This window comes from Antedon mediterranea, chromosome 10 (assembly GCF_964355755.1).
Source record: "Antedon mediterranea chromosome 10, ecAntMedi1.1, whole genome shotgun sequence".
Taxonomy (NCBI): domain Eukaryota; kingdom Metazoa; phylum Echinodermata; class Crinoidea; order Comatulida; family Antedonidae; genus Antedon; species Antedon mediterranea.
Window position 1 is genome coordinate 16,109,069 of NC_092679.1, and position 13,823 is coordinate 16,122,891.

At 31.5% G+C, this 13,823-nt stretch overlaps 1 protein-coding gene across 3 annotated transcripts; it reads left to right on the forward strand.

Moving 5' to 3' along the window:
- Positions 1–13,427, forward strand: LOC140061174 (serum response factor-like). Of its 3 annotated transcripts, none has more exons than XM_072107657.1 (9): positions 1–446; positions 813–1,070; positions 6,776–6,854; positions 7,239–7,361; positions 8,845–8,902; positions 9,177–9,313; positions 9,619–9,765; positions 10,169–10,248; positions 10,993–13,427. In XM_072107657.1, the coding sequence occupies exons 1-9, from the start codon at positions 105–107 to the stop codon at positions 11,068–11,070; spliced, it is 1,302 nt and encodes a 433-aa protein (XP_071963758.1). In that variant the 5' UTR covers positions 1–104; the 3' UTR covers positions 11,071–13,427. The 3 variants fall into 3 exon arrangements, with proteins under 3 accessions (XP_071963758.1, XP_071963760.1, XP_071963759.1); XM_072107659.1 differs by having other exon boundaries at positions 9,177–9,307; XM_072107658.1 differs by having other exon boundaries at positions 8,848–8,902.
- Positions 13,428–13,823: the final 396 nt, after the last annotated feature.

Sequence of the window (13,823 nt, forward strand, 5' to 3'; positions counted from 1 at the left end):
ATATAAAGAACAGTTTACGTTTGAGAAGACTGTAAGGAAATTGTTTTGCTTGATACCCGGGAAAATAGAAAAAGAGAAGATCTAAACCAGTGAAGACATAGAAGATGAATCAGTCACCATACCAGAATCTTCAGCCTGTATCAATTGCTCCCCGTATATTTGGTTCACCCAATTCTAAACGATCACCCGCAGCCGGTGATGAAGTGGATGACTCTAGCGGTAGTGATCACTCGATTCACTGTGAGCATGATGACAGCACCACAGTCGCCAGTACTGAAAGCCTTCTCCGGGAGGTTGGGGCTGGCGAAGTTCTGCTGTCATTAGCTGACGGACAGCCTCCAAAAAAGAAAACAAAAGGAAGAGTTAAGATAAAGATGGAGTTTATCGATAACAAACTTCGAAGATACACTACATTTAGTAAACGTAAAACAGGGATCATGAAGAAGGTAATCTTATTTACTTTTTACTTTAGGCCTAGCTTTTAGGCCTAGCTAGCTAGGCCCTAGGCCTAGGCCTATATTATTAGCCTAATTAATTATATAGGATTATGTTTAAAACTTCTTTTCCATCCATCAACATTGTCTATTCTATGAATTATGTGGTACTGACTGGTGGCTGGTAGGCCTAGGCCTAGTTAAGTATGTTTAGGCACATTACTAGGCCTAGGCCTAGTATAATTAAAGTTGTTATATTAAGAGCCTAATAATTAATATATAATAATAGACTTATAAATTAAAGAAAGATAAGATAAAGGACACAACTAAATAAATAAATTGCGTAAAATTATATAATTTGCATTCATTTATTTGCAGGCCTATGAATTATCAACTCTAACCGGAACGCAAGTGATGCTACTGGTGGCCAGCGAGACTGGCCATGTCTATACTTTCGCTACACGGAAACTCCAACCGATGATAACAAGTGAAGCTGGCAAAGCTTTGATTCAAACTTGCCTTAATTCACCCGATCCTCCCGTTGAAAATAGCTCCGTGAACCAAAGGATGAGTGCTACCGGGTTTGAAGAGACAGAACTTACTTATCCTATCGGTGAGGAGGAAGGAGCAATAAAGGTCAGTTTTTTGTTCAATCATGATAAAAATTACATTTTGTTTGTTGCATATTATATTATGTATTTTCTTTTTTCTATATTAAAATTAAATTGAAGTCTATCAGAATTACAATGCGGGTTGGCTTGACTGTGCATTCAAATGCAACAATTGCTATATAATATAGTACAGTATTGTAATGTAATGATATACATTTATAATTAAGAAATCAACCTTAGTATTAGAATTCAATTCAGTTCACAAACTTGGCCCAGAAAGTCCAGTGGAGAAATTATCCAGATGTTTTAACTCCATTTAGTTCATAATTAAACCCCAAAAGTAAACAGTTTATTTGACCTCCCTAACCGTTCCCATCGTAAAACAATTAGATATTGACAGTTTTAAGCAAAGATTCGACAGGGCAAATTCATCATTGTAACCTCCCCAGATAAGAATAATCACTCCCACTTAAACACCCCTGGATCAACTTACACTGTAGGACCAATCAGTAACCTCTGAGACGACGTAATGACTTGCTAATGAAAATGAACCGAAGCCAATATACCCAACAATTGCTATATACTGTATAATATAGTATATAGTTGTATAGTTGGTATATATCCATTCCCCGTTGTAATACAGTCTGTATCAGAGTTATATCCGAAATAGAGAGTTACTTATCCCACAATTAGATCATCTGAGCTTAACTAAAATTTGTGATTGTTCCTCGATGTCGAATTTTCAGAAAATGTTATTTTCAGATTGCATTTTTAATAAGAATTTGGGTCTTCACTAAAACTTTAATGAACAAAAAACTAAATTTTAAGTTTTCTTAACTTCTCCTGAAAATTTGCTCTTTTTTAAATGTTTGAATTATTGTTTTTCAATACTTTATAATAATTTGTAATGTTTTTCTAGATGTTTAATTTTATGTTCAAATTCAAAAAATGCACTGTACTGTAGATGTTTTGCATTTCTTTTAATAATTAAATGTTGCGCATTTTTGTTTTATTTTATTTTAAATCAATTGACAGACATAGTTAAATTAAACAAAATACAGAAATCAATAAAATAAAATAATTAATAATTAATTAGATTCTAATGTTGCAATGCTTAATTAAAACATTTTTTTTACACACCAACAAAGTTACCTACCAACTTCCCCTCCTCTTACTGTACAAACCCCCCGCCCCATTTTACAACCTCCCCCCCCCCCATTTTACAAACCCCTTCCCATCCCCACTTTGTACCCTTGCATTGCATTTGATAGCTTCTGACTTGACAGGCATTTTCAACAATAATTTGTTTAAAAAATCAGTACAGTAGGTAGTGACGAGTTGTGAGATTATTTTTAAATAGAAAAGAAACACTAATATTTGTTCCATTAATAGCTTTAAGCTCTGTTTACATTATCAAACTTTATGTGACCAAAAAATGTGATGCTGATGTCATATCACTATCGTATTTGAACATATCACTACCATATTTGGGCAAATAAACTTTTTTTGTCAAACTATTTTGATACAGGCTACATACTGTAGTGTAGACAGAGCTTAAATCTGTCTGCACTATCAAACTTTATGTGACAAAAAAATGTGATGTGCCCAAATATGGTAGTGATATGTTCAAATATGACATCAGCATGCCCATATGGGCACATCACATTTTTTGTCACATAACATTTTATAGTGTAGACAGAGACATTGTTGAAATTTGTTTCACATTTGAAGTACATAAATTGTGGATATTGGCCAAAAAATTTTTAATCTGAGCGTTATTAAACATTTGTTAGTTCTTACTTAAGATTTTGATAGAGTGTATTAAGTTTTTTATAAGCAAATGGAGAAAAAGATCGGAAATTGATTGATTTTACGGAAGAGAAATCAACTGACTCAACAATTTAAGCTTTTTGTTCTGAATCATTAAAAAAAAATGTCTTTTTTTTATATAACTATTTAATTTTCAAACAACAATATCGATAATTATATGTAAATCTTTAAAAATGTCATAGTTAATTTGTAAAAACAATGCAACAACTTTCATTTTCCGTTTCATTTGAGCTTGTTTTGTTTCATTGATAAAGTAATGCTTCCTAATTTAGCAGATATACCAAATTTAGTTTAGATATGCCCAAATATGGTGGTATTGCAACCATATTAGTTTACAGCATGTTGCCAACTACTGACGCATCCAAGGACTTTCATCTTTGCCTCAGCTTCCTTTTATGGTATTGTCCAATTATGGTATGGGTTAAAGGTCATATTGCTTGTTGCTAGTACACTGTAAAGCTCCTAGATTATGGAATGTTAATTAATTTAATGAACAATTAGGTTGTCTAAAAATAATTTCTTGTTGGATGAGAATTAAGGATTTAAAAGCTTTGCTCGTCTATTAAATCTTAATAAACAAATTAATAGAAATAATACCAAACCCACACTTTTAAAAATACCCAATAATATATAGAATAAACAAAACACGAAGAAAAAAAGTTTTTATTTTTATTTTATTATTATTATTATTATTGTTTTATTTATATAGCGCTTTTCCAAATTAGTATAAAATGATCAAAGCGCTTTACATCAGCACACCCAACAATGAGTTACTTCTTTAGGAAATAGATGTGTTTTGAGGGCTTTTTTAAATTAAATGTTTACTCATTAGTGAAATGAGATTTCTAATATAGCAGATAAAAGGAAAAAAGTTTGGATACTTTATGTTGATCTACAGTACATTTTGTGGTTTTTGCAAATTCAGCAAATTTCTTTTTGTACAGTATTACTACCTACTGTATTGCTGTATATTGTACAGTATACAGTGTTTTTCTTCTGCTAGTAAAGTTAATTAAAAATAGACTGGAACTACAGTACTTTATGCATCTTCGTTACCGCCTACTGTACCTCACTTTCTGATTGTGTAAAGTGATGTCATATACCAGTTGCTAAAAATATACATTCGTAATGTTCTATATTAAGCGCGTTCCGTGTTTGGAAGTGCTTTCATCAACTATGGGCTGTGCAGTCGGTTGTTTGACGTCACTAATGTGACATCATTATGTCAAGGCATATTTGGAATGGCTAGGATGTTCTGTGGTAGGCTAGAGAGTCTGTCTTTCACGACAAAAATGTTTTAAGTTGTCTGTCATCGTCCCAATCACATGTTCAGTTCCGGCCAATGGTATGAATTGGTTTTGCTGATAGGTTTTCAACATCGTCTTTATTCAATTTTTTTTTTTTTGCGAGCTACAGTATAGAGCTTCAATGAGTCTTCAGACGCCTCAAACATTTTTGTCGAACAAATAAGTGAAATGATAAATACAAATTTATTAATATTATAACTCATTTTGAAACATAATTTTTGATTATTTAAAGTTATTTAATATAAACAAAATTAAATTTTAAAATAGTTTGATATTTTTTAGATTCAAATTTTGTCAATTACAACTTAATTCACTATGGTTTAATGTTCTGCAATATTTTTCATTACCAACTAATACCAATAAGTAAGAATTGAAATCATGATCATAATTATAAGCAAATATATTGAAATAGTTACAGTAGTTTAAAAATCGAAATTATTAAGTAGAATTTGCATACATATTTGTAGAGTGTCCTACTTTTTCAGTAATTAATTGAATAAGTTATTTAAAAACTGGAAATCATGTAACAAACATGCACGATAATGTTTTAAATTAAAATTACTTTTCTAAAGTGTGAACTATTTTCAGTCCATTGTTTCCATAATTATTAAACGGTTTTGACATGCAATGACACATGGATGCTGATTGGACGCATCATATTACCAATCATCTCATATAAGTGCACAAGCCCCAAATTTGGATTTCCATATTTGGTGATGGTATGTCTAAAATAGTCTTGTTGCTTTGTGATTAATAGATGGCTTGATGCCTGGCACGTGTGCTGCAGTATCTTGGTGGATTATTGGCAAGCTCTATAAACAAACTCCAGATTTGTTTGCCTCCTGCTGACTGAAACTTTTTCAGACTACTTTCTGTGAACTTAACTGAAAAGTTCAATATAATTGTTCTTCTTTTATATTGAGGTTTAAAACAATCTGGAAAATTGTTCTATTCTTGTTGATAACACATCAGGCTATTTTAATGCCATGTGTGAGGTTGTTTAATGTTTTAAATATTAAATACTGTAGGTAAAAATTTACTTCATTATGACTAGACTGTTTTAATATTAAACAGTTTGTCTTTTTAATTCAGTGTTTTTTCTATATTTGATAACAGTACTGTATGTCTTGTTTATATCATTTTGGTTAACCAGTGTATTTGTTCCTTTCTGATGAAGGTACATGAAATGAAATGTTTTTTTTGTTGCAATGTTCAATCCTTTTAAGCTGAACCGTTTTTAAAAACAAACAAAAATGAATTTATATACTGTACATTCCCCAAATATATATAACCACAAAAAACCCCAAAGTTATTTTTGTCAATAAACAATAGGAAAGTTCTTTAAACAATTCATAAAAGTAATATCATTTACTATAGTTTTCATATTATCAAGAGTTGAATTTGAAATGTGTGTACTGTACAACTTATATTATGAATATTTTGGGACCAAAACTGATTGAAACCTAAATACAGTCGACTTTGCCAATACCGGAATCTCTAAAAACCAAAAAATCGCTTAAAACTAGACTTTCCTTGAGAACCTTAAAGACCTACACATTTTTACCACTAAAACACATTCTGAATATTGTACCAGGCTTTCCAGAAATCAAGACATATTTGGTATTAGGAGAGAATGACTTACTGTACATTAGCTAATATTAATAATACTGGTTGTTTCTAAATTCTATCTATGTTGGTTTCTGTACTTGTGAAAGTATAGTGCATAAACTATACAAAATGAGGTTAAGGAGGAAGGAAGTTGTGAAAGGTAAATGAATGAGTGGAATTTCATTCACTTCTATCACATGTTTATTGCACATTAATGATTATTGTTTCAATGCATAGTGCTTTGTTTTAAAGGTTATCCACCCTGTAATTATTTTACACATAGCCAACAGCTAGAATGACTGTTTACAGTAGTTAATACCTGTCATGATAGTGCCTATGATTAAATGCGTACAGTGCATTCGGGTCTTCTGTAGCCACAGTGCAGCACCTGCTGTAGCTACTAAGATCCCACTGTCTTTTTGAATAGTGTATGAATTTCTTTACTATGTGCATGTTGTATCTATAGGATCAACAGTTATTTTACTGTACATACATTATGAAGGATGAGGCACTAAAAGCGAAGTAGTGTTAAAATCTGAATAGAATAAATAAATAAATAGAATGACATATTAATCTCCCAATATCACTGGGACACCGGTGTAATACCAGATGTGTGGGCCTAAATGAAAAAATAAAATTTAAACTTAACTACAATCTGAAAATAAACCTGAATTTGTCAAGCCTGTAGCCAGGATTTTTACAGGGTGTTCATTTGTTCTTCAAAGGGGGAAAGTGCACTACAAACGCAAGTAACTGAAATATAAATGTAGGCCTAGTCTAGTTGATGAAAGTAATTTTTCTGCTGGCTAGGTGTAAAATTGGACAAAAAGGTGTGTGAATTACCGTAGGCCTATTTACTAACTTTTGCTATGATCTCTATCTCTATGAACCGTCCACCCAGCCACCCCCTCCCCAGTTTTTGTAATTTATTAATAACTTTGTATAATACTGTAGTTCATTGTTCTTTTCAATATTATTTTTGTAGGTTGATGCTAAACAACCAATGTTTACGGTAGCGAACATCGCAGGTGCTGGAGCTGACGCCTCGTCTTCCCTCAGTCAAGGTATATTTCAATAACACTTTTATATTTAATACTAGTGTTAGTAATTTTATTCAATGAAGTAGTTAAATTAAGTCTGAAGGAAAGTAATTTTGATAAAACTACTCATGAGCAGTTGTTCACATGTCATAATTGCTTATGAGTATTAACTTACAACATGATCATGTTTATTGTATGGTACAGCTGAATCCCTAGTACAGTTAGTTTGATATCTTTGTACCCATTCCTTCTTCATATAAACACCACATAGCTTCACTCCATTTCCCTCACATCATTCCTCCTCCTCCTCCTACTCATTATTACCCCACCCACCTCACCACTATACTATACTAACCCTATACAGTACTGTATATATTGAAATTGTGTTCAATTTTATTTACTGTACAGGTATTGCAGGAACTGGACATACATACCCAATGACACACTATAAACCAGCCGGTCAAGCAAGTCAATCTGGAGCAATGCCAATCCAACTCCCACCTCAAGCATTTACTACCATTCTTCAGCCAGGTATTTTTTTTCTTTCTTATATTTTATTTATCTTCAACCAGACACATCTAAAATGTTTGGTATTCTGAAAGCATTTTGCAACCTTTTAGACTGTAAGAAATATCCGGTTTTGGAAAATTCTCTGTATTCAGAGTGTAGTTTTCGAAGTAGCTCTGGAAGTTTAATACTGTACATAAATTAAATAAAAATAAAGTCCAAAATGTTGGCGTAACAGGTACAGTAGGTCAGATGCCAATTGGTCAAATTAAAATGTATAATATAAATACTATCATTATTGATATTTTAACTATTTTGTTGACCAGTTTTGGAATCTCTCTAAATCTATTCTAGATATTATTGATGACATGTGGACAATCAAAACTGTAATGGTTTATTAATTTCATTTTAATATTACATAATAATGTGATTTTGAGAAATGTACAGATCTTATCTGACAGCCACAAGTGCCTCATCGTACTCATCATAACATCAATTCATTCCTTATTTGGTAAAGATTATCAACATTGAAGATATAACAAAATATTATGAACAACACTTTGATATGATTTATATAATAATTAATATAATGGATATTTAATTTAGTTCAAACAATATGCCACATATAGCCAAACATTGCAGATCTATTGTGCCCCAAAAACATGAAAAATGAAGATTAAAAAAATCAAAGTTTGAATAGGGCATTTTGCAGTTTTAATAAAGTTCTGTAGAAATTTTTTTTTATTGATTTCACTTATATAAAAAGACAAAATGTGTCAATAAAATGGCGTATTCAACAACAAAAAAATGTTTTAAAAAATTTAATTTTCAGGGGACAATATACCTTTACCTAAGCACTATTGGATTGAATTAGCACTGTTCATTAGTACTGTTTATAGGGTTGGGAATGCGATTGACCAAGCGCAGCCATGCTGTACACTATGCCTATAGTGAACTTGTATGAAAGCATATTTATTTATTTATTTGTTCTTTCTTTAAACTGAAATACACTTTCAATACAAATGTACTGATTTCCAAAGTGGTTCAGTAAACATATTTACAACAAAAATAAAATATAAAAGAAAAACAAAAAGAAAGAAAACAGATATAAAACTATTTACAATTGTGAAGGCAAAAAGGTTAATACATGATTTCTATAGTGAAGATTTAAAAGTTGCCAAAGACATATTATGGAGTTCTGATTTTATGTTATTTGGTAGAGAATTCCATAATTTAGACATAGACAAACAAGCGAGGGTGATATATGTGTTGGGAAAATGCATTTTCTCCATTAGTTAACAAACAACTTTTGATAAATTGATACATGGGAGGGTGACTTGATATATGTACTGTAGTACCTCCTGTGATATTATGAGACTACAAATGAGCCAAAAAATTCACTGTTTTGTGTATCAAAATAAAAAATAAATTTTAATTAATGTAGAGTTTGATATAATTATACATTTTTTTTATAATGATAGTTTTCTTTCTTTACCTTTTGTCTCAGCAGGTACAATCCAGTTGACTGCTCTTCAGCAACAGGGTCAGCAGCAAGCCATTTATAGGTAGGTGTGCTTGCAAAAATGAGGAGTTCTCACTTGAACGAGAGTTTGTCATGGGTGAAGCCTGTATTATTACAGTAGTATTACTACAGTAAAACCAATGTATACAACAAAGTGTCTCCTTTAGGGGTGTTTCCAAAGTAGGGTTGGGTGTAGTGTTAAAATGCATTGCAAATTGTTTCATGGGAAAGTATCCCTTTAATAGAGGTGTACTCTGAAGAGTGTCTACTATATTTCTCAGTATAACATTACATTATTAATTTTCATTTGCTTGTAGATTACCACAAACGTCAACAGCAACATCAAGTAGTGGACAATATGTGACAGCTATATCAGTTCCACAGGTCACAACTGCAGGTCAGCAAAGTAGCCAATCCGGTGCAGTTGCTGTACAAATGCCACAAAATGGTAATTGTAAGTTTTTGGTCTATTCTTGTAACTCAAAGAAAAAAAAGTGATTACAATCATATGGATGGTAGAATGTTCCATTATGTATAGGGATGTCACTTCCATTACAAAAGTTTTATTTTCGTAACTTTCTACAATAAATAACGCAATAGACAGATTGCTGATTTTTTTTTTTTTTAAGTAAAAATCATCTACTAATATTTTCTATTATCATCAGTGGTTACCACGATATGCCTAATGTCAAAGGTCAATCATATATTTTTGTCCGTCAAGTATCAATAATTTTTAATGCTATTTTTTCCCCCAAATAGCGACAAGCAGTTCAATTTCGTCAACAGTTTCAGGACCAGTTATGTATCAAACGTCGCAGGGTTTAGTGTATGCCACTCCAGGCCAAGTTAATGCCTTACCAGAAGGTATACTGCTAAATCATGCATTGCCAGTCACAAATCAACAAGGTAACATTAACTTTCTGTTTAATTATCTTGTTTAATTCTTTGATTGTGATTGTTAAATAAAGGCAACAGAATGCTGAGCTCCGGATATCAAGGGATTTATCTGTGGCTGCAACACATCCCTTAACTGGAATCGTGCACCGCAGAGAATATGTACATAGTACAGTATTGTTGGTATTTGTCGCTGCCAGACATAAGATCGAAGGACTGTTATGAGTTCCTATTTTGGCAAGGCAACTTCAGTGTTCTGTTGTTAGATTGCCTTGGTTAAATTTACCAAATTACCTGAGCGAATAAAAAACAGGTGTTGTTGCTGTAGTGATGTAGTTCTTGGCCAACTCACTCTGTGGTTCTTATAATGTTTAATTAATTTGATTAATTATTGTACATGTCTTTTATTCTACAGGTGTACAGTTAGCAGCTATGGCACCTCCCACAAATCACAATAGTGGTCAGCAAATACAACTGGTACCTGTAACCACGCAGGTATGTAAACAGTAGTTTTAGTAGATAGAATATTTCTCCCATTTACCACTAACTTTGGCAGATAGAATAAATCTTCCCCTTGACCATTCGTTCTGGTGGATAGAATAAGTCTTCCTCTTGACCACTAGCTTTAGTAGATAGAATAAGTCTTCCCTTTACCATTAGCCTTGGTAGATAGAATATCTTCCCCTTGACCATTGGCTTTGGTAGATAGAATAAGTCTTCCCATTTGACCACTAGCTTTAGTAGATAGAGTAAGTCTTCCCTTTACCACTAACTTTGGCAGATAGAATAAATCTTCCCCTTGACCATTCGCTCTGGTGGTCAAAGCCTTTCCCAATAAGCACTTACAATAACAACTAAACATTTGGCGACAAAAGTTGACACAAAGGGACTCTTATGGAGGACGAAAGCTGTTGTTTCTGGAGTTATGTGTCGTCCAAACCTGTTGCGCATTTCAGCCCAGTTAGGCTGCAACACACAGGTTATTTCTTTACATTTGCAGTTTATAATAATATCCTGGATATATAAAGCGCATAATGTTGTAAAACCTCCAAGCGCTGTACATACATATATGTATTATTACTCTGATGAAACACGTATGGAAACATACTCCCTGACTTGATTCTAACTGTCCAATTGTCTTCCCAAACTGTTTATTGCATTTCGCCTGGAAATTTTGTCAAACATTTAAAATATCAAGCTAAACAGAATAATTCATATTGTTTTTTCCCTTGTTTTTAGACCCAGGCAAGTAATTCTTCCACAAACACGAATGGTCATTCTTCAGTCGACAAGAAATCCGGTAAAAGTCCGAAATAGCCAGCCAACATTGTTTTTCATAATTATGCTGAAATACATATTTCTATTTATTTCCATTTGTGAAGATTGAAATGAATTTTAATAATTACATAAAGGCTTATGTAACTTACATTTATTTTAAAATCATTTCACAATTTAATATTATTGATGATTTTTTTTTTAAACTAACCTTTTGAGAATTTACAAAATTATAATTAACTTTTATCTAAAATATAATATTTACAATAGGTGCTTTATGGAAGTATAGTAATTATGAAAATGTCATACTTATTTTACAGCATGTATAACAGTGCCTTACATTTTTTACCAAACATACTGCTAACATTATTTGTGCCTACTGTACAATGAAAGGGTTCTAAGATTGTTATAGAATTTGATTTAATGCGAAACTTATATTGTTTTCACTAATCCATGTAAATGTATTTCTGGTCTTTCCAAAAAAATCCTGTAGTGATAGCCATATATAAAATTAAACACATTTTACTAAATATATTGTTTTACTAAAATATAAATAAATATTGTATGAAAAATATGAAGTCAAACAGTGAGATGTGAAAAATATAAAGAACTACTGTATATATTAAACCCTTCTTCGGGACATCCATTGGGACACCCATATTTAGAGGACACCCCTGCTGTATTTTTTTACATTATGTCTTAGATTTTTATTATTTAATTTTTTCTCGTCATTTATTTTATATTTATATTATATTTTATTTTGTGTTAAAGGAAAGTCTTTAAACAGTGATTGGGTTCGCTTGTGACAATCCTGGCTTTTTGTTTCATCATATATTTTTATGTATTCTGTTGTAATTGTAATGAGCCGATATTGAATAAATCAAATCAAATCAAATCAAGGGTCTCTTCCCAGTGAAAGGAATAAGTGGCAATGTATGTTTGACACTAAGCCTAACCCCATTTAGGGGATACTTTGTTTGTTCCCGAATGGGTCTCCTTAATAGAGGTTGTCTGCTATTACACTCTAATTTTTATGTAATGAGTATTACTTAAGCTCTGTCTACACTATCATCATGTCCATATATGGGCCCATCGCATTTGTTTGTCATATAAAGTTTTATAGTGTAGACAGAGCTTTAAATTGTAAACTTCCATTTGGTGTTGCTGAAAGTTTATCTATGAAAATATATATAGAAGAAAATATTGATTCATTAACAGTATTTATAATGCTTTATTTTATGTTTAGCAGTACTAAATGTTGTTGGAAGAAAACTCCATGTTGGAATTAATATTTTATGTAAATGATATAGATCATAGTAAGCAAACATTAAATTGTGTTGAGGAAAATTTTGATTAATGAACCAATCAGAAATGCAAAGAAAAATGTCATTATCTGGGCTAGTATTGGAAGCATTTTTTTTTTTTTTATTGTAATGACCGGTTAAATTATACAAAGAATACAATAAAAATGTGTATTATAATATATAGATATGAATGTGTTTAAAAGGGCATTTATAACAAATATGTAAATAGTGTAAATGTTTTAACATTGTAACAGTGTATTTTTATATCCTTATTGAACTTGTATATGATGCATACACAATTATTATACACCAGTTTAATAATATTTAGTTTATTATGTATATATTATTTAAATTCCATTAGAGGGGGGGGGGGGGAGGACATATGTCAGTTATGTCTTACATTTACAATGTGCCTCCTTCATCCTACCATAATGTAGTCAAATTTCAACTTCACATAAAATATTGTGCGTAATTTTCACTGGATCTCAATAGAGAGTAAATAAGCGATGATAAAAAAAACAGTAAATTAAATGGGCAGAGTCTTGAAAGGTAGACAAAAATGGCAGAGTTGACAAGCACAAAAAAAGTATATTAAAAGCACAACCAGGTGATTAGGGCAAAGATATATAAAATAGAGATAGGGTAGATAAATAATTTGGAAAATTTAACATTTTAAACATAATATATTAAATAAGCACAAATGCTGTAATAATGAAAAAATAAGATTTGAACCAAGGATTTCTAATTGATATGCAGATGCTCTACCGTTCAACCACATTTAATTACAAGTGGTCTAATGCTATAGTGACTTCACGTCAAGTAGATTTTTGTGTCTTTTGACTTTTCACTTGTTTTCCCATAATTTGTGTGATCTGGTTTATATAGCTAACAAAACAGTTTGTTTATATTAATTATTATCTGATAATTGATTATACCATGTAGATTTCACTTTTCTATTATTTACTACTGCAACTAAATATCTTATTAATTTTTTAAAAAATTCATCGTTTCTTTAATGTTATTTGTTTCTTTTTTTAAATAATATTTTTTCCCTGTATAGTGCCCTCTATAGGGCATGTAAATTGTGTATTATATACTCAATAAAAGTGTTACCTTATAAGGCAAAAAAAAGTTTAAGAATTATTATTCAATATTTTTGTTGTTGAAAGATCTATTAAATAAAGTGTGTGGTAAATTATATTATACTAGGTGATGGAAAGATGCTCCTAATTCAACTCATGAACATTGCAATTGTTTGATCATTCACTGACTCATTTGCATAAATATGCAGGTGTAGAATTTCTTGGTTAACATTCAACTGTGTTAGGTGCTAGTCAGTACAGTTTGGTTACTGAAGAAGTAACAACCTATTGAAGCCTACAGTGTATAGTGTCCACTGTCTTGATACAACACCTGTTCAATTGTTCAATGTAGGCTCACTGCAGGAGACATGTACTGTATTTTGAAGTCATTACCAACAATGTTTGTTGG